The sequence below is a fragment of the Muscardinus avellanarius genome, assembly GCF_963383645.1.
Source record: "Muscardinus avellanarius genome assembly, chromosome: 10".
Lineage (NCBI taxonomy): Eukaryota > Metazoa > Chordata > Mammalia > Rodentia > Gliridae > Muscardinus > Muscardinus avellanarius.
In genome coordinates, this window is record NC_137796.1 from 24,274,470 (window position 1) to 24,297,297 (window position 22,828).

The 22,828-nt window shown below is 37.3% G+C and overlaps 1 protein-coding gene across 1 annotated transcript in view; it reads left to right on the plus strand.

Annotated features, from left to right (window-relative positions):
• CDH8 (cadherin 8) overlaps positions 1-22,828 on the plus strand; it is a gene marked incomplete at both ends in the record, with an annotated part of 366,073 nt that overhangs the window by 176,051 nt on the left and 167,194 nt on the right. Inside the window, one exon of the mRNA XM_080704548.1 lies at positions 21,469-21,636. Coding sequence (XP_080560674.1) covers positions 21,469-21,636 — 168 coding nt within the window. The remainder of the gene's footprint in view (positions 1-21,468; positions 21,637-22,828) is intronic.

The following is a 22,828-nucleotide window of genomic DNA, read 5'->3' on the forward strand; positions in this document are numbered from 1 at the left end:
ACTTGAAAATAAGCTTTTGGGGAAAACACATGAGAAAACAGGATTTATCTTAATTACATCTTATATGAACTGTAAGTCAAGTGCCTTCTACACTTTGGAAAATAGTTGTTGAAGATTTTTACCTAAATAACTGGGGGGGGAAAAAAAGAGATTATAAGGAAACAAAAAGCAAACAAAAGTTCTTTGTTACATACAAACATTTATTTTTACAAAGTAAGCCCCTGCTGAGAAAAAGGATTCAAGGTAGAGTCCATGGGGTTTGGAATTTCAAGGGAGACAATGTGGTCCGTAAGGTCATTAATGTGAGCATAGGAGTTAGGTATAACTTTGGTTCCAACATTCCTTAATTATATGATCTTGACTAAGATATTTCATATCCCCATCATCCTGTTTTTATTTCTCCTCCCCTTCTCTCCTTCTCCTCCTCCTCCTCCTCCTCCTCCTCCTCCTCCTCCTCCTCCTCCTCCTCCTCCTCCTCCTCCTCCTCCTCCTCCTTCTTCTTCTTCTTCTTCTTCTTCTTCTTCTTCTTTTTGTCTTTTTGTGCTAGGGATTGAACACAGGGACCTTTTTCCTCCAAGCTACAACCCTAGCCCTTTCTGTATTTTATTTTGAAACAGGGTCTTGTTAAATTGCTAAAGCTGACCTCAGATCTGCACTCCTCCTATCTCAGCCTCCCCAGCCTCCCAAGTACTGGAATGACAGGCCTGTACCAACACCCCAGCTCTGCAGCCCTATTTCTTTCTTAAAGGTGAGTGATCATAGCTACTACGTTCAGTGTTCTTAAGGGTCTGAATGGAGATAATTAGAGGACCTAATGCGTGGCTTCCCACAACTACCTGGAGTTCCCTTACTTACCAAGAGTTTTTATTTAAAGGCATTAATTTAAATCACACACCTGGATCACGCCTCTCTCAATACTTAGCCACACTGATTTTGTTTGTTTGCTTATTTGTTTCTTTTGTGATGCTAGGGACAAAAAAGGCAATTGCCCTAATACTGACCCACACCCCATTCCTGGGCCACATTAGAACTGTGAATTATTGATAACATAGACCATTAGCTTGAAAATGGATTTGTGTGGAAAGCTGAGTTCCTTCCTTCCTTCCTTCCTTCCTTCCTTCCTTCCTTCCTTCCTTCCTTCTTTTGTACAATAAACTCAGAGAGATTTTACTCTGATTTTTATTCCAGTTTTTTTTATTTATTGTTTTTGAAACAGGGTCTCCCTAGGTTACTGAGAGCCTTGCTACATTGTTGAGGCTGGACTCCATTCCATTAGCCTTCTGTATTAGACTCCCAACTACTGAGATTACAGGCATGTACCACCAGGCCTGGCTTATCTTTTTCTTTTAAATAAACCAACCAACCAACCAACCAACAAAAAATTAAACCCACCCTTATTGTCTTGGTGGAGCATCTGTCCTGAAAAGAACACAGGCCACACTTTCAGAAACAGAAGGCTGGGCTGTGTTGAGACACAGGAGGGCTGAGTAGGAAGTGGTGTTTGGAGCCACCCTCACCCTACGTGTCGCTGGTGAAACCTGCTTCTGCAGCTTTACTCTGCCATTTGCAGTTGTCTCCTTGACAAAGGGCTGTCTTCCTCCGTACTAACTGCCAACACTTGTCTCTGAGTCAATTTTTCTCTTTTTATTTGATGCTACCATTTCAATAAATGTCAAGGTGCTGAATTTTCACATGTGCAAATATTTATGTAAGAATGAGAATAAGCACAACAGTAATTTGATTCTTGTTTTTTTTTAATGTTTCCCAGGCATAAATTAATGATACCACACAGCTCCCCTTAAGTAGGGCAGGGTTGCCCTCACTGTAGAGCATCTGTGGCCAGTGTTTTCCATTTTGAAGGTTAAGAAGTGAGAAAAGTTGGCTCTAATCCTTCATACACCTTCATAAGTGTCTGCGGGCTGTATTGCTTGTGCACGTTTATGTGCAATTCCTCCCTTAGTTTGTTTTGTGCTGCTATAACAGAATACCACAGACTGGGTAATTTATTTATTTATTTATTTATTTATTTATTTATTTATTTTATTTTATTTTTTTTTGGTGGTACTGGGGTTCCTGGAAGCCCTTCTACCTCCGGGCTACACTCCCAGACCTATTTTTACATTTTTATTTGGAAACAGGGTCTCTTAAGCCACCGTGCGTGGCTGGCTTCGAACCTGCGAGATCCTCCTGTCTCTGCCTCCCAAGCGCGGGGATTACAAGCGTGCGCCACCACGCCCGGCAGACTGGGTAATTTATAATGAACAGAAGTTTATTTCTCTCCGTTCAGTTCAGTTCAGGAGGCTGGCTGGTGAGACCAAGGTCAAGGCAGTGGCCTCCAGCAAGGGCCTTGCTGCTGGGTCATAAGGCATCACATACCAGAAGGTCAAAGGCAGAGTGAGAGCAAGAAGCATACAGGTATTGAATTTGTCACACACACACACACACACACACACAAAAAAAAAAAAAAAAAAAAAAAAACAGCCCTGCAATAATAACTTTAGGCTCTTCATGAGGGCGAAGCTCTTCTTCATAGAACAATCTTTCTTTTTCTCCCCTTTGGTACTGAGGATTAAACTCAAGGGCATTCAGCCTCTAAGCTACATCCCCAGTCCTATTTTATTTTGAAACAGCATCTTGCTAAATTGCTTAGGCAGACTTCTTCGAATCTGTGATCCTCCTGTCTCAACCTCCCAAGTCCTGGGATTACAGGCATGAACCACCACCTCTGACAGCAAATCATTTCTTAAAGATGACCCCTCTTAATATTGTTGTGATGGGTATTACATTTCAACATGAGTTTTAAAGGGGACAGATGTTCAAACCACAGTAATTTATAATAAGCTTATTGAGAGCAGAAAAGATATTAATGTATGTTTTGAACTTACTAGAATTTTCAAAGAGACTATTATGTGCCTGGTATTGTTCTAGAGGCCAAGTGATCATTAGTCAACAAGAAAAGTGAATTTGCTCACTGCCTTTTTGCTCTCAGGAGAAAGTGTGTGGGCAGAGAATTTGATGGTTGGGTAAGGAAGAATAGGAGTGCTGGGAGACACTGGTTATTATTTTCCAAAGGCTGGTCAGGGAAGCATCACTAGTTGCTTGCCATTGGAGAAATGATATCATAACACTGTTTATACAAGTGGATCAAAGTTGCTCTGGTTACAATGCCTGTGATGTGCATTTGGGATATACTAGATGTTGAGATTCTAACTTTAGAGCTATCCCATTACAAAGTGGAATAACAGGAGACACTTACATATGCTACAACGGCATTGATCAAAGTGCTCTGGGTAGGAAACAGGGTATTAGTCATATATTTTGCAGTAGGAAGGCTTGGAGCAAGAATACTTTTATAGAAAAAGAGGATGTTTAAAGCCTCAGAGACCACATTTTAACAGAGTGAAGCAGTGAAGGTAAATGCAAAAACAGGAACACAAGCACATATAAAAAGCCAATCTGGCATGATAGATGTTTTAACAAAGTGGGGAAAACATGATAGCCGTGTTCAAAATAGGAGGGAATTAATTTGCATCGCAGCAGCAGTAAACGTATATTGAGTACCTGCTTCATCTTTTGGAGTGGGAGCCTTCCTAGACCAAGAACTTATGCCTCATTTATCTTTACACCTTCAAACCCTAGTGCAATGCCTATCTCACTAGAAGCACTGTCTCAAAGGCCATCGATTTGAACTGTATTTTCAAACCTTATGCAAAGAAGCAGAACTAAAGGGGATAGAAGACAGTTTCACTTTTCTTGCCCTGCTGTGGGTGTCTAAGAAATTAGATCTAAGTTTGGAGTCATTTGACAGAGTTAGCACAGTATAAAAATCAGAGAGAGAGAGAGAGAGAGAGAGAGAGAGAGAGAGAGAGAGAGAGATTTTATCAGTGTCCTAATTCCATTCCACATAATTTCTTTGGTTATGATGTTGAACTATGCTAGAAATGATTCCCTAGAATTCTCTTATCATATCAGAGTATTTCCATACATGAAGATCATGAAGCTTATAGAATTTTATTTGCCTCTAAATATATAAAACAACAACAAAACTAACTTCACATTTTGAGAACATAAAATGATCAGACAAGCAGTCATGGAAAAAATCAAGAGCATCTCCTTGTCTTTGGACAGCACTGGGGCAGCACTTGGCAACAATCTCTATTAAAAGGGAAAGAAAGAAAAAAAAAACAGTTAAAAATCTTGGTAATAATCAGTGCAATCTGTCTCTATCAGTGACACAATGTATTTTGATGTGGTCTGTGGGTTCTCAAGAAATATACATTTTTAGCCAGGATGAAGAAACATACTATTGTTTAGGGAGAGAACTATTGGATTTAGAGTTAGAAAATTCTGGATTTCAACACCACTATCTAGCAGTGTAACTTTGAGAAAGTAATTTATTAGGCTATATTTCAAAGAATTAGAAAAAACTTATCTTTCAGGCAGCCTCATACCCATTTTCCTGATTTAATTCCTTAATCATCTTAGAGACAGAATACTTATGTTCTTTCTTTAAAAATTCAGGGAGCCAGGAGTGGTGGCACACGCTTGTAATCCCTGCACTTGGGAGGCTGAGACAGGAGGATCACGCAGGTTCGAAGCCAGCCTCAGCTACTTAGTGAGGCTTTCATCAACTTAGTGAGACCCTGCTTCCAAATAAAATATAAAGTGGGTCTGGGAGTATAGCCCAGAGGTAGAAAGCCTCTGGGTTCCACCCCTAGTACCACCAAAAAAAAAAAAATCAGGGAAATTATGATGGCAGGCTGACTTATTCCAAGTCACCTATAACAGAATGTTTGGGGACATTCTTAGGCCTTTGTCCTTAATCCTCTGATTTAGTCTTCTCATAGTTGTGATCCAAAACAACTTACCATGCAACTTAGAAGAAAGAAGACTTATTACCTTACAGTTTGGGAGATTTCAGGGATTTAGTCCATATTAGGCCAGTGAGATCTACAGAGCTCAGGGCATGGCAGCAGGAGGAGAGAGAGTACTGCTCTACTCTCACACCCTGGAGTCCAGAAGCCAGAGACAGAGACAAAAAAGGGGATTCAAGGACACAAGCAGTTTGCAAAGCTACACCCCTAGTGACCCACATCCTCCATCCACACCCCATATACCTAGGCTATCATCCAATAAATCCATTAGGATGGATTTATCCACTGATGAGATTACAACCCTTATGACTTAATTGTATTAACCCTGAACATTAATGCACAAACTTTTCAAGAGACACTCTGTATCAAACCATAACTCCCACACTTTTTTCTTCTGTATCAGGTGATTTTTTTGGCTTAAGTATTTCATTCATTTGTAGAGGCAGAGATTATTTCTCAAAGTTGTATTCTCTTTAGCATAACCCTGTATAAAATGTCACATGCCAAGCAGTGACTGCAAGTTTCTCAGAAACCCGTGGTTTGCATTCTTTATTTTCTGAGGACAAAATCAGAAAACTTAAACAAATAAAATTCAGACTTTACTGTGAAAAACTATGAACTTGAAGGAAGCTGCCTTCCACCTACTGAAGATATCTCTGCTGCAAAGAATTTTATGCTGGCCCTCCAACCAAGCCCCATCTTTGGCATGCAAGAAGTAGTTAGTATCTTGAATTGAATGGAAGAGAAAATAAATTGATAGAAGACTGAACTTCAGTATCCACTCACTCACACATTCAAACACCAAATATGAATTCCCAAAATATGCATCATCACTTAGATTAACTGGGATAAAGACATTGAATGAAAATGTGCTCACAACAGCAAAAGCAGGATGGAATGGGGAGTGAGAATAGGTTGACAAGAATCAGGAAGAAAAAACAAAAAAAGAATCATATAATTTCTAAAAAGCCAGAGAAAATAAAGTAAAATGTATATTTTTATAATTTTTTAAATATTATAATAGAATATAAAAATTAAAAAGCATAAGCCATTGCATGTATTCGAAGAAGCAGTGCTCTGATGTATTTTGACAACTGTCACTAAAGAAACAATAGATCTATAAAACCGTGCTGTTACTAACCCTCTTTATAATAATTCTGTGAACTAGAACATCTACTTCCCTTTCCATTCGAACCGGTGTTGCCTCTGGCTTGCCTCCTGGGAAGGTCAGAGTCAACCCCCTGTTTATCCAAGTCTGATTATCTTAGTCCTGAAGGGCCAAAGAAATCCATCCCCCTAAGCTTGCTCTCTATCACTGGGCACAATCATTCCTGCATTGCAACATCCACAGAAATACTGGGCTAAACACAGTAAGTATGCAGTTTATGTATGTGAGAACCACTGATAATGAATGGCCTTTTGCAGAGTCCATGTATCTCTTGCAGAATTTTTTTTTCTTCTGTCAGGTAAGTAGTGAACTCTGCTCTACAAATGTAAAGGCTGGAGGACAGAAAGTGCATAAGTACAGAGCCTGGTTGCCCTGTTTTATGTAGCTCTACACATTGCAATATGTCTCTCTGCTTTTCCACTCAGACTGTTAGCCCAATGTTAGCTTCCTTCTTCTTTTCTCCTCTGTAACTTTGCTCCTTAAAGCAGTGCTTGATATGTAATAGGTGCTCAGTAAACACTTATGGACTTAAATACTCCTTGTCAGCAACTCACCATAGTGATTCTGTCCTTTATTCTACATAAAATACAGCAGCAGTGTGTGCGACTTTGTGTGTATCTATGTGTGTGTTTGCATGTGTGTGTGTGAGAGAGAGAGAAAGAGAGAGAGAGAGAGAGAGAGAGAGAGAGAGAGAGAGAGACAAACAGATAAACACAGAGAGACAGAGAAGTAGAAGCATGTGCTCTTTTACAAATTGAAACTAAAAATCATTGACTACAGAGTACTTTTTTCAGAAAATATAAAAATAGAAAGAAAGAAAACAATAACTAAAACCAGTGATAATAAGCCAAAGGGGAGAGGAGGAGCAGGTGTTGTGCCCATAGCTGATGGCATGTCAGGCACAGATCTGATTAAGTGAGATTTAGAAGCAATGATGTCTGAGAGGAGGCAAGAGAGGAGGAAGAGGAGGAGGAGGCTGATTCTATTTTGAGGTATAATGTGAAGGAAAGGAGGAAAATCACTGTGGCAGGAAGAAAGTGATGCTATACCCCAAAGGAAAATATACGAGGATTTTAAACACAAAATTGGCACAATGTAAGAAAAGAGTCCAGGAGGGCACGTGGTTGGAGGAACAAAAGGAGTGGCAAGAGGGTTATCTTGGGTTCCTTGTGTGATCTGGACCCCTTGAATTTTTACAAAGGCTCAAGTTGTCAGAATTTGACTTGACTATAGCATGTAACATGTCTTAGTACATAGACACCTTTTACTTTCTTGTGTATCAATGTTTTATAAACCTCTATGGCAGACAAGGAAAAAACAGTATAAAGAGGATGGAAGTCGATGGCCATAGGTCAGTTCTTTTCAGCTCAGTCTGCTTCCTGATCTTACTGAGGAAGGCTTGAGACAGTAGTCAGCACATCTGATTTCCATGGTGGCAGCTCCCATGATTAAGGGAAGCTCTGCCTTGCTGGCCACAGTTTTCCCATTAAAGTAGTTGAACCCTCTGCCCCATGTTAAAGAAATGGAAGTAAATTGTCACCCTGGCTTGTTATAGCCATAAACTGCCATAGACCTTGCAACAATCATGTGGTCTTAGTGGCATTTGTCATCGTCTTGATATTGATGGCTAAATTCTGTTTTTATTAGTAGTAAAATATTTTAAATTCATACTCTGTTTTAGCAATCATTTAAAACAAAACAACAACAAAAAAAACTATAGGGTAAGAACTTTCTTCATGTAACCGAAGATATATCAGATACTCAGAAATGTTAAGAAAATTCCGCAGGTTACTTACAGCACCCAGGCATGAAAATGCCAGAAATCAAATCCAACTTGTGCTCTCAAATCTGGATTCTTCAAAACTATGTTCGGCTTGTCTGTATTGGCAGGCTGAGATCAATATAACATGGCATGACTGATTGATATCTAGGACCGGAAAGTTCCTTTGAAGCCTAAGAAGAATGAGGACCACGTTAACGACTAGAGATAAGACTAGTTCGATTAAAATTTGCTTTGAGTATTTGTTGTACCCTTTGAACCATGGTAGATGCTATTTCATATCATCTCATGTAGGGGTTTCTGTCTCTGATTTATAGATGAGCAGACAGGTTTTCTAGGAGTTGGAAATAGTCTTAGCCGGATGTGGTAGCACATTCTGCCTATAATCCTAATACTTGAAGGCTGAGACAGAGGGATCACAGGATCTAAAGGAGTCTCAGCCAACTCAGCCAATTAACAAGACTCTCAGCAACTTAGTGAGACGCTTTTTCAAAATAAACAGTAAAAAGGAGCTGAGGGTGTAGCCCAGAGGACCAGAGGTAGAATACGCTCTGGGTTCAATTCCAGCTAACACACACACACACACACACACACACACACACACACACACAAACATACACACACACACACACACACACACACACACACACAGTCTTCAAACTTTCTAACTTAGGTCTTGGGGAGGACACTCTTTATCTCATGTACCACCCTGCTGTTCTTATGTGTTTAAGTTCTGAATTGCTAGGAGAAAGCATCCAATTTTATGTCAACTTTCACTTTGCTTTTTTGAACCGCCCATACTTCCACATATAATTAGTTATTGGAATTATGGCATCAGGAAAGAAGAGTGCCATCATGTTCCTCACAGAAATAATTCCACTTGATTGAGGAGTCCCTGGGTGTGTTTTCATTGCAAGTGGAAAAGAAATTTCACCTTAGTTCTGAATAGGAATAATTACAAGTATTTCAATGGAACTCAAAATTGGCCATTTAAGTCGCATCAGTTATTGGCTAGTCATGTGTTGATAATGGAAACAGTGGCCCGTGTAGAATTACTTAATATTGGGATCCAAGAGCTACAATAGCAAGTAGCATATGCTAAAGTCATCATACAAAAATAAAGAGATGGAGTGTGATTGTTAAGTCATTTACAACATTTATTATGCCATTTTATATGGATATAGATACAGATGTATCTGAGACCCACACTGTGGAATAATTAGGAGTCTACAGTTTATTTTAATCTAGATATTTTTTATAAAACACGAAATATAAGAAGGGTGTCGTGGTGCATGCTTTTAATCCCCGTGCTTTGGAGGCGGAGACAGGAGGATTGTGCAGGTTTGAAGCCTGTCTCGCTGGCCTAAGAGACGCTGTCCACCCCCCCCAAAAAAAAAAAAAAAAAATATATATATATATATATATATATATATATATATGTATGTATGTCTGAGAGTGTAGCCCGGAGGTAGAAGGGTTTCCAGGAACCCCAGTACCACCAAAATAAATAAATAAATAAATAAATAAATAAATAAATAAAATATATATGTAAGGAAATAATTATTACACATTGAGGTATTTGAGTGATCCTCAGTCGTCTGACTTAAACCTTTCAAGCTTGTTATTTGTTATCCCAAATGTTCAAATACAGTTGGTGCAGGACATATAAAGGTTAATGTATAAAATCTATATAAAAGTCATTTGTCAGACTCTTTAAGATGCTTTGATAGCATAGAAGGAGATTGTCGAGCAAACATCTTACTAAGCAGTCCATGACTTCATGGATATTTTTTTTAGCAAAAGAGAGTATATTACTTCATCAATATTCTATCACCGGTATTTTAGAGAACAAGATTTGAATCCTTGTTTAGCCACAGTTTCTGTGAACTTGCTTGAGACTTTTCCAATGCTGGATCACATTCCAAACACTGATACTCGTGAGATAATACATTTTCCAACTGGAAAAATAAATTTTACTTTTCTATCAGATATTGTAGAGGAATTTAGATGTTAGATCTTTATATTTGCCAAGCAAAATAAATAATCGTGGAATTTTAGATATAGTAATTAAGCATCATTATTTGGTAAAACATACATATCATATATATCATACATCAAGGCAATCTTTTCATGAATTCAGCCTCCAGTAGTTAGGTTCATGAAATATTACTATGATGCATAGATACCCATTTTTCAAGCACTCTGTAGATTATCTGAAATTTGAGAACACTGCACCACAAATTCATACTGAGACATCTAATTAATAAATCAACTGTCAGTTGTGGTATGGTAAACTATCTAGTGAAGCAATGTAAACCCCTGGGTTCTTGAGTCTGCAAAGCACACTCATCTCTTCTGTATTGAATTTAAGTGTTCTGCCTTTCTATTGCAATCTGACAGCACCTTAAGATGTGACCTTGTGGTTGTTATGGGATGGAATAGCCTTTGAGTCTTTAATAAGGCTTGAGATATCTCTCTCTACTTTGTGGCTCTGTTACCTTATAACAATATCAATATCTAAACATTTCTGGTTCTCAGAGACAGAATGATTATTAGTATTTATAAAATATTTTTATACTCAATAATCAAGTCTTTAAGGCAGCTTCACAAAATTCCAGAAACCACTTTTTTCTCTCTCTTTTACATTTTTCCATTCCCTGCTATCTTCTTTCTTCTAATTTGTATTGCTTTCTTCCCTCCTACATTTGCTGAATACCTGTTGTGAGTCAGGCATTGTGTTAGGTTCTGAGTGTAGCAGGATGAATGAGATGTGATTTCTGTGCACAGTAATTTACTATCCTGACAGGTCTAAATAGAAGTGGTGAACTGGAGAAGAAACATAACATTAAACGCTCTAAGGAACTTTCTAGCAAAGGTGTGTAAGATTGAAAGAAAGAGTGTCATTATGTCTACATGGGAAGGCTTCCTGGATGATGATATATCAGAGTTGACCTACAAGCATACATGAAATTAAAAGAGGTGCAAGGAAGTGGAAGAGTGCTCTATATTGCATTAGCCACACACCACTTGGGAGGCACCAGAGAAAGTGCGCAGGGTGAAGGTAGGGCAGAGCCTGGAGAAATCAGGGTACACATGGTATGTTGTAGCGAACTGGAGTAAAAGGTGTTTGGGGGTGAATCATGTAGTGATTCTGGTGCAAAAGACAAATCGTTTTACCAAATAACCAATGGAGATACATTATCTTTAGGAAGTTGGTGAGTGATATTCATATCTTGTAGTATCTTCATTTCTAATTTTATAAATAACATATTTATGCTAATTATTAGTACAGTACATGAATTTTATCTTTCATATGTAGGTATATCAGTGTATTTATCAAATGTAAATACAAATTGTATACAGATTTATGCATATATGTGAAGCCTACATATGTATATGGATATCTTTATAAGCACAAATATAAAATGTGCACATATTTAAGATTATCTATGTGTAAATATGCATGTGTATATTATATATAGAGTAATACATTCATCTTTTTGTCTATCATGTTATAGCACCCATCTTAAGCTTTTTTGGCACTGAATAGCATTTTATATAAAATTGATGGACTTCAGAGAGTTTCAGTGGCCTACCCAAGATCACTTGGTGGGTAATACTTTTGCCAAAGTAAGTTTTCATAACTAATTTAAATACCTTCTACAGAAAGACTCATGTTACTCATTATAGAATACTGGAAAAATTGGGGGCAGGTGCTTCCGGTGCCTTTACAAAGACACATCAAGCCACCATTGTGCACATTTCCTTCCAAACTTTACATGCACATTATAACATGGAATAAGCATGGCATAATGAATCTAAGACAATTCCAAATCATTATAAAAATAAACATTTTCTGTCATACTATAAACTTTACTACAGAGTTTTTAGTAAAAAGATCCTATTTTTTAAATAGCCTAGTTTTTTATTAAACAAAGTACTATATGCCTTTAAACACTAATTTGATATTTATTATTAATATTTAAATTACTAGCCGGGCATGGTGGCACATGCTTGTAATCCCTACGCTTGGGAGGCTGAGACAGGAGGATCGTACAGGTTAGACGCCAGCCTCAGCTACTTAGTGAGGCTCTCAGCAACTTAGTGAGACCCTGTTTCCAAAGAAAGTATAAAATAGGTCTGAGAGTATAGCCCAGAAGTAGAAAGCCTCTGGGTTCCACCTCCAGTACCACCAAAAAAAAAAAAAAAAAATTAAATTACTCTCATTTTTAAATAATGTCAGAAAAGTGAACATCTAAACTTAAAAATTTAGAGTCAGGAGAAAAAACTTGTATGATTTTTTTAAAAAAATAAGTCTTTTTAAAAAATATTGAGTCAAACTATACATAGACAAACTTTCAGTCCTTGATTTATTTGACTACTTATGTTTGCAGTATTATTACTGTATTTTATAATGATACCAGGTATTTACAATATACCTCAATATCTGTGAGGGATTAGTTCAAGGACTCCTTATAGATACTAAAATCTACAAGTGCATAAATTCATTATATAATGTGTATATAAAGCAGCATAATATTTGATAGGATCTCTGGACATCCTTCTATAAAATTTAATTCATTTATAGATTATTTATAGATACCAAATACAGTATAAGTGAAATATAAACAATTGTTACATTATTTAGGGCCTAATGGCAAGGAAAAACCTCTACATGTTCAAAATAAACCTTATAATGATAATTATTATTATTTTCTGTTTTACTGAGGATTGAATCTGGGAGCATTCTTTCTCTAGCACTGCACCCCCAGCCCTATTTTACTTTTTTTATTCTATGGAACTGGAGGTTGAACAGAGGGACATTCTACCTCTGAGCTACATCCCCAGCTCTACTTTTTTGAAATAGGTTCTCATTAAGTTGTGGGGGGCCTCACTAAGGTGCTGACACTGGCCACGAACCTTTGATTCTCCTGCCTCAGCCCCTCAAGTACTAGGATTAAAAGCACGTGCCATTACACTGATACCTATATTACTTTTTATTTGGAAATAGGGTCTCACTGAGTTACAGAGAGCCTTGCTGAATTGCTGAGGCTTTCTTTGTACCTGTGATTTTTCTGTTTGATCCTCCCAAGTACTAAGATTACAGGTATGCACCCCTGTGCCTTGTATGAACCCAATTATTTTTAAAATATATTTTTGATGCATAAGTGTAAAACAAGTGAACATAGGCATACAGCTATATAAGTGATAAAAATTTCTCCAAGTCCAGACCATACTATCATCTATCTATCATCTATCTATCTCTATCTAATCTATTTATCATCTGTATAAACAATACAGTTTTTCCAAGTCCAAGCCATTTTATCTGTCTCATTTTTCTTTCTCCTCCCTCCCTCCCTCCCTCCCTCCCTCCCTTCCTTCCTTTTTTCCTTCATTCCTTTCTTCCATTATTTTCTATGTATTTATGTATCTATTTACCTATGTAATTTATAAGTTAATAGTCATAAAGAAAAGAGTGAAGCCATTTTCTTTGTGCATTATGAATGTGAAATAATTTTCTAATATCTTTGTGTCACTCCTCTCCTTTTTAATATATCTGTGCAGATTGGCACTTTCTGTGAAGCCACTCTTGAGTGGTGGGATGAGCATGCATTGATGCCTCTCCAGTTGTATATCCGGTGCCCTTTGTAACTGGTAGCAGGTAGTGCAAATCACATAGCAGCAGAAAGTATAGGTGTAGCATAGAAACTCTTCAAAGAACTTGTCTTCTGTGAATTTATACCAGTTAACCTCATAAGCAAAAAATCCTTTTTCACAGATAGTTGGATAATGCTTGCACACTGAATCGGCCAGGGTTTCTGGGGATAACAAAGCTAGTGGGATAATGTGTTCAACAAGACTTATTCAGAAGAGGAGTCTAGCACAGCATTTTATATCAACGGCAATCTTTGCACAGCACAATCTGGGAGCCCCGCACCAAGTGAATTACAGTAATCAGCCCTCAGGATGACAAAGGAGTTAATCAGCATCTCCTTGCCTTTCTCCTGAAGCCTCTCAATCTGCTATTATCACAGAAATTATAAAAAAGAGTCTTCATGATGGATACGGATACAAAATGCTTCTCAAATGATAACAAAAAGACAATGGGAAGGAACACACACACACACACACACGTTTTAAATTTTTGAGATGACTGAAACTGGATTCTAATCACAAGTACTCCCAGGATCATGTGACCTAAGGAAGAGCCACTTAATATTAGGGAGAACTCAGGCCAATCTATGACTTCTATTCTTATACTTGTGCACCAGGGAAATCTACATTAGCTTGAATTAGGAGAAGATAAAACCCTGTCTTTTGAATGCTGAAAAAGTCAAGCACATCTGTCTCTTAGCAAGAGAGTGAACGCTGGTTTTAAAGCAAGTCACTTCCTTTCTAATTCCCCAATCAGGTTTCACTTCAATCCCTTACCTTTCTAATTCCACCCCCAGTGCCAGGTAAACATGTATACTGAAATAAATTATGGGGAATGGGAGGTTCTTAATAATTAGATTAATTTTTCAAAGGGGAGTTTTAGGGAAACTCTTCCAAAGGGTAAAGATTTTATCCGCACATCCAAATCCACTGAGAGTTAATGTTGCTGAGAATGTAGAGAGGCTGGCTTGTATTCTTCTTAAATAAAAGTTGTAGTTTACCCTTCTTGAAATCACAAAATGTGATTTCTTAATTTTTAAGGAAACAAGTTTGTCCTGGGGATGTTCTGTGACGTAGTTAAGAGTATAAGGTTATAGGAAACCTAAATTTAAACCATAGGGCCAGTTGGGCATGATGATACACACCTGTAATCCTAGTACTTGAGAGGCTGAGAGAGGAAGATTACAGGTTCAAAACCAGCCTCGACAACTTAGCAAGGCCCTAAGAAGGTTAGAGAAACTTATTTTTTTCAAAATAAAAAAATAAAATAGCTTTTGGCTGCAGTTTGTAGGAAAAAATGTCCCTGGGCTCAATCCCCAGTATCATGTAAGTAAATAAATGAACAAATAAACATTAAAACCATTGCTGAGTTGGAAATTTATGAAAAAAGAGGCAAATGGTGTAATGAAAATTTTAATTGTATCAACTCAAAGTTATCCTGAAGTTTCCATGGATTAAAAATTATCTAAATTATTTTTTATTATGGAGTTATTCATCAAATATCCACCTTAATGACATTTCTGAACTGTCCTAGAAGAAAGGATCTTATCATTCAGTTTGCTGAAAAATCGAAAGCTTCAATTTGTTAATACATGGGTTTAATGGTAATTTAAATATATGTAAGCTTCTGAACATGTTTCTCGGCATTGGAAATGTCAGAATAGGAGCATGTTTAACACCACAAAAAAAGAAGGACACAGTCCACGTCCCGGCCAATGGAATGTTATTTAAATTAGAATTACTGTGAGATGTTTTATTTTTGCTGGTCTGGGGATGGAATCAAGGGGCATTTGACCTCCAAACTACACTCCCTGCCCTATTTTTTATTCTATTTATTTATTTATTTATTTAGTGCTGGGGGTGGAACCCCGAAGCTTTCTACATCCCGGGTATACTCCCAGACCTATTTTATATTTTATTTGCGAAGAGGGTTTCACTAAGTTGCTGAGAGCCTCGCTAAGTAACTGAGGCTGGCTTCAAACCTGTGGGATCCTCCTGTCTCAGCCTCTCAAGCGCAGGGATTATAAGCGTGCGCCACCACGCCTGGCTTTATTCTTTATTTTGAAACAGGGTCTCACTAAGTTGTGGAGGACCTCACTAAATAGCTGAGGCTTTCTGCGAACCTCGATCCTCCAGCCTCAGCCTCCCGAATACTGGGATAAATTAGCTGATTTGTCAAAATGGTAATAGGAATCTCTGACCACCTGCTTAAAATCAAGATAGGAACTGAATAGGAGACACCTTTTAATTGAGGTTTTAAGTCATTTTAGGATCCACATGTCAAAAACCTGCTTTAATCACTATATTTTTGTGCTTTATATTAGGTAGTTTAAATTCTTTAAAGAAGGGAAATTATCTCTGTTTTTTTGAAAACAAGCTAAAGCTACTGTTGCTTTGGAGAATATGTGATACAAAACAGGGGGAAAGAAGTAGAAATGAATATTATGGCAATTTCTTTATCTGTTTTAGAAGTTTATCAATATCTTGCAATATCTATGGAAGTGAAGTGATCCATCTTTTAATAGGAATAAAAATCTAAGGTCAAATGTATAGCTAAGATTCAACACAAAAAGAAAATAGAAAGATCAAGGGCACACGTGGCTTCTTTTATATTGCCTTTATAACCGCAAGGTAATGGAACAAAAGCTCCAGAAATTCTGTCTTGGGATTCTGAAAGTGTTGCTACTAGTTGTAACAACACTTGTTGTGGGGTTGAGAATAGAGGCTCTGGGATCAGGCAAAGCAATGACCATTCATTATACACTTTGAACTGAAGATAATGAAGTGTGCTCCATGTCTCAGAGAAACCCTGGGGGGACTACCCACTAGCCTTAGCAATCAGGGAACCTACCCCAACCATTGTAGAAAAAAGAGGAAGTGAAGAATCCTGGCATACACTTTCCCAGCTGGGTCTTCTTGAGCAACAACCCCCCTCACCCGAGCTTTATTTTCATTTTACTCATAAGTAAATTCATACCTGTCTTGCTTCTCAAAGAACTAGTCTTGGCACCACCATATATTATCATAACACCATACTTTTGAATTGAGAATGACCTTGTAACCATAGCATCCTGGCAATGCATGGAATAATTTGGAAAAAAGCATCAGCATCCTAAACATATCTGTTAGGGGCCTGACAGAAATTGGGTGACTGAAGAGAATTTTACAAAGGGACTAATGACAAAGTCATGACCTAGTTAAGAGAAACAATCAGTTTCTCTAGCAACGGTTACTACCATCGTCACTCCCAAGATAAGAGTATTTTTTAATGCTAGGTAGAGCTTTACTATCAGAATGTATCTAAACAATAAAACTAAACTGATCAGACATGGGCTGCAGGACTTTGAGGAGTCTTCACCCTCACCCTGCTCCATTTTTTTCATGTCTTAGGATAATCTGTGGTTGGTGAAACTTAACAGAAAACCAGAAATTAAGATAATTCATTGAAGTGATCCTTTAAGGTTACTCCTTTATGACAGGAGTAAGTAGAAAGGGGGTAAATGGATCTGAAGGAACAATTGGTGAAACACCTTTTTAGAAAAGCATACTTAAAAGTCTGATAGAAGAAAGAGGGGAGAAAGAGTCACTGTGGTTGGGTAACTACTGGGTGCCAAGAACTTTGAATGAATTATCTCATATAACTTTAGAATACCAGACCATGTGGGGCTGACTACTATCTTCATTTAACAGGATGGGGTCTTGAGTCCTGATGGTTTTCTTCATATTTGCCTGGTCACAAAACTATTAAGTGTGAGAATAAGATAAGAAACCAAACTTGCTTGCCTTCAATTATGAGACAACATTCATAAGGGAAATCAAATTTGTCAATATGGAGGTATGTTAGATGGGATAAAATTATCTCAGTATGGGAGGGCATAAAAAATTCTGTAATTGGTGGAGACCCATGGAACATTTATTGTTCTATTCGATAAGCAAGACCTCTACTGTGAGGCATCTTTCCTCTTCTGATAGAACTCGTCAACAATAACCCAGGTGCTCTATTTTCAACTGAGCTACAAAACTTTTTTAATTGCAAGTGTGTGAGAGACATAACAGTTGTAGCTTATTTTTCTTAGTTTTTATTCTCACAATGGATAAAAAGAGAATACATTCTAATCTGCTCTGACTCTGAAAAAATTGGAGGAATTTTTCTCATCAAGTAACCTGAGTGGTCTCATGTATGTCTAACACCTCCAGCTTTCTTGAAAAACAAACAAAGAAACAAACAAAAAAAAATGCTCCTTTCCTTGGACAATTGTACCAATTTTGTGTAGTTATTAGATGTTCCATATCAAATTCCAAAGTCCAGTTTGTGACTCAAATCGGTGATGACCTTAGAATGTAGTGGTACCTAAATTTTACCATCACTTATATAAAATGTGATATGAGTAAAACAATTTTCTAGTACTTTCTTCTAAAAATTGAACCCATAATGAAACCATCTTGAATTACGAAAATAAATATCCATAGCAGAGTAGCCATCTCAGCATGCTAATGATGAAGTTTTGTTACCATTGTAGCTGTTTTCTGCTTGTATTTTCCCCCTCTACAATGTCCTACCATCAACCTAATATGCTTTATTTTTTCTTATTTTTTATTGGTGCATTATAGTCATACATCTTAATGGAATACAAGATGGTAAAGGTATACACATATCACTCATTTAGCCCCTCCCCAATTCCTACCCCAATCCCTTCTTCTCCCTCCTTCTCATGTTATACTTACTGATTGACTTTGATATGTTTGTGAATGTGCCTCATGTACATTAGGGAAATTTCCTCTTGACCCCTTCCATCCTCCTCAGTTAAATCACCTTATTTGCTTGTCTATGGTTTCTTCTTCCTTGTCTAGAGTTTCTCTTATGACCCTTTTTCTGCCTAGCTTCCATATATTAGGGAGAATATCTGATTAATTACATTACTTTTTGTTTTGTCTCTTATCATGTCAGGATGGCCTCTGAGTTACATTTTGATGTGTGCAAGTCCTGAAACAAATATTGCTATTGAGGATACCATTATATTAGAGTAAATGCTTTGAAATAAGCAGGGTTATCCAATCAAGTGCTGCCTAAAAGGAAAACTCTGACAGGAAAGTGATGTCAAGGTGTAATAAGAGATCAGGGCTCTTTTCCAGAGCTTGCTCACTGCCTGGGTGAATTAGATTTCCCTGGCCACACTTGCATCTCACTTGCTGCTTGCTCAGATGATTAAAGGACTTGAAAACCTTGAAGAACAGATATAGACAGATGAATTAATTAAAGCATATAAGTAAAAAAAAAATAGACTGCCCAAAAGAGTATCTCGTCCTCAACCAGGCATAGTGGTGGACACCTGTAATTCTAATACTTAGAGGCTGAAACCGAAAGATTAAAGGTTAAAGAATAGTCTCAGCAACGTAGTGAGACGCTCAGCATTCTAGCCAAACCATGTTTTAAAATGAAAAATAAAAGCTAGTCGTGGAAGCACATGCTTGTAATCTCAGTACTTGGGAGGCTGAGACAGGAGGATCGCACAGGTTCGAAGCCATCCTCAGGTACTTAGTGAGGCTCTCAGCAGTATAGTGAGACCCTGTTTCCAAATAAAATATAAAATAAATCTAGAAGTGTAGCCCAGAGGTAGAAGGCCCCTGTGTTCCAACCCTAGTACCTCAAAATAAATACATAAATAAAAATAAAATAGAGCCAGGCATGGTGGCAAAGGCTTGTAATCTTAGTACTTGGGAGGCTGAGACAGGAGGATTGCAGGTTCCTGGCCAGCCAAAGCTACTTTGTGAGGCACTCCAAAACTTAATGAGACCCTGTTTCAAAATTAAGAATAAAAAGTAGAGCTAGAGACATATCATAGGTGTATAATGCCCTTAAATTCTACCCCCAGTTCTGCAAAAAAAAAAAAAAAATCAAAAATGAATAAAATAAAATAGGACTTAACAGAGTTAGAATTCCCAAGATTCAATCCCCAGCAACACACATATAAACACACACACACACACACACACACACACACACACACACACACGAGGAGTAGCTCATTCTCAATTTTAAGTGAACTTTTATGGTGTTTCTAGAGTTAGAAGTGAAAAGAGAGGATTTTCTTTAATTTGGATAGTTTTACTTGAACTAGAAATGAAGTATCTACTCCATAGGAATATTCTGAGTCACTTATAATAACTTTTATTAAAGACATTCAATAATGTGGAATGGTAGCTTATGACACTGAATTAATAAAAATGTGGGATACAGAAAAATATAGTATCATAGTAATATATCTATTGGGCATCCAAAAGAGAGGAATGAAATAACTGGGCTCTTAATCCATATGGGAATTATTCAGCTTTTTAAGAGTACATTCATGTGATGAAAAACTGTTCAGGTGTGAGAAGCAATGAGGTGAACTATTATATACTAGCGGCAAAAGTTCTCAAAAGAGCTTTCCATGGTGGTGCTTGTAATCCCTGCATTTGGGAGGTTGAGACAGGAGGATTGTGGTTTTCGGGGGGGGGGGGCAGCCTCAGCTAGTTAGGCCTTTTGCAACTCAGTGAGACTTTGTTTCAAAATAAAGAATAAAAAATAGGGTTTGGAGTTTAGCTCAGAGGTAGAATGTTCCTGGGTTCCATCCCCAGTACCGCAAAAAAAAAAAAAAGTTCTCAAAAATATTCATTTTGTGTAAAAAGAAAGTTTCAGAAAGCATTTATATCATGCTCACATTAGTGGTTAAATGTTTATGCACATTTGGGTGCATATATATGTAGTGGCCTTAGTGGCCTTAGAATTATGCATATAAAAGTGTCAGTGATATTTATTTATATTAAAAGGTCCATCCCCAGTATTGCAAAAAAAAAAAAAAAGTATGAAGGGAGAGAGAGAGAGAAATAAAGATTTTCAAAATAAGTTCAGAATTGTGTAGGCAAATTTCAAGTCTTTAACAAGAATATTAAATTACTAGTGAAACAAACAGAAGCTCTGAAAACTCTGAAAATACATAAATCACGCTACATTTTTTGTTTGTTTGCTTGCTTTTTTTGTGTGTGTGGTACTGGGGATTGAATTTAGGGGAATTCTACTGCCAAGCTACACCTCCAGCCCTATTTTTTATTTTTTTGTTTTGAAACATGGTCTCACTAAGTTGTTGAGGGCCTCACTAAGTAGGTGAGGCTGTCTGTGAATTTCAATCCTCCTGTCTTAGCCTCCCAAGTACTGAGATTACATGTCTGCAGCACCACACTCAGCTAACACTAAGATTTGAGAAGTGATGATTTTGTCTTGTTTTTGTGATTTTGGTTTAGTTGATTTTTTTATCATACCCTATTTATCTAAAATATCTGTTACTTTTATAGCAGAAAATTTGTAATTAAACCATTTAAATACAGACATAATTAAATAGTACCTTAGCATTTAGACATTTGACTTTATTAGTTCTGATTGGTGTTCATATGAGTTGAAAATAACAATGTATTTATTTCTTTCATCTTTTTACTATACTTGTGAGCTTCAGAGTAATTTATCTTTGACCTCAGAGCCTTCAAGCTATTTGTCTATTTACTGAACTGGGGTCTCATGATAAATTGTAGGATTCTTTCACTTGCAGGGTTTTCCTGTGTGGAATGAGCCTATATTATGATTTATATTTTAATTTTGTAGGCAGTTTACTTTCTGAGGTTTATTTTTCCAAGTTCCTTTTTATGCATTATACTTTTGCAAGTTACCCATAAATGCCTAAGAGCACAACCTTTATCAATAAGATATTACAAATGCATATCAGTTAAATATCAACAGAAAATGAAAAAATTATCTGAGTGGGCATATGACATGAGCACCAAGTGTGTGTGTGTTTATATTTGTGTGTGTGTGTATGAGAGTGTGTGTGTGTGTGTGTGTGTGTGAGAGAGTATGTGTGTGTGTGTGTGTGTGTGTGAGGGTATATATATGTGTGTGACACATTCAGTGCTAAATGAATTCTCTGCCTGAAAGTAAATCTTCCATTTCTCTCCCTCAGCTATTATAAGAACTGCCCTTCCCAACATGGACCGAGAAGCCAAGGAGGAATACCTGGTTGTTATCCAAGCCAAAGATATGGGTGGACATTCCGGTGGTCTGTCAGGGACTACGACACTCACAGTGACCCTGACTGATGTTAATGACAATCCTCCAAAATTTGCACAGAGTAAGTGGATGTCCTGCCCTAGATGCGAATTCAAGTATGACACTTTCACTTGAATAGATATTATAATTCTCAGTGGCATTCCAAAAACTAATAGCAAACACTGAGTGTTTATTTACAAGTTAGGGCAATATACACAGGTACTGATCAAATCAATCACCCTGTGCACTAAATATATCCCCATTTCACAAACTTCAAAGAAGTTAAGGAAATTTCCAAATATTAAGGGTAGAATAGATAATCGAGAATTAGAAAGTGCTTGAGAGAATGATAAAAATGTAGCTAAGATATTGCTTGATTGTTATTTCCATTGTTACATAAAGAAAACCAGATCTCTGGGGTCTGAGTTGGAGAAGGCAGAGATGCAGTAAAATTCCTGTAAGACATACCCTCTCTCCTCGTTTCTGCCACTGGGAGAGACATCAGCAATCATTGACTCTTGGCTTCATGCTGAGGCTCTGCTCTGCCCTAGAAGCCTCAACAACTTTCTCGGAGCCACATCGATGCAGCGATCAGTATTTTTCAACATTATTATTATTTTTGGAGTTTAAGGATTTAGTTCAAGAGCATTTTACCTCTACCTAGCTATACTTCTAGCCTTGTTTTAAATTTATTTTTGTTTCAAAACAGCATCTTGCTAGATTGCTGAGAATCTCGCTATATAGCTCAGGATTTTCTGGAACCTGCAATCATCCTGTCTTAGCTTCCCAAACACTGGAGTTACAGGCATGTACTGCTATACCTGGTTTATTTTTCAACTTCCTTATGCTCTCATGAGTTCTTTTCTTCTGAGAATTTATCCAAGTGAGATGGCATAGAGAAATGATTCCGTAAGGCCTTTCTGACATGAGGACTCTTGAACTGAGATATGAAGGCTCAATAGGCTTAGCTGAAACAGGATGAAATAGCTGGAATAAGATGAAACTAGATGAGAGAGAATGGACATTGGGCATTGCAGCTAAAAGGGATGTTCCTAAGCCCTGTATGTGTATATTTAAATTTTTACATATTCCATCTATAAGTGAGATTGGACAATATTTTTGTTCCAGTCTGTCTTATTTGGTTTAACTTAATGTCTTTTATACTCAGTTATGTTGTCATAAATGGCAAGTCCTCTTCTTTCTTATGTGGGCACTCAATGTTATAAACTTTTCTCTTAACACTGCCTTCATAGTGTCCCATAGATTTTGGTAAG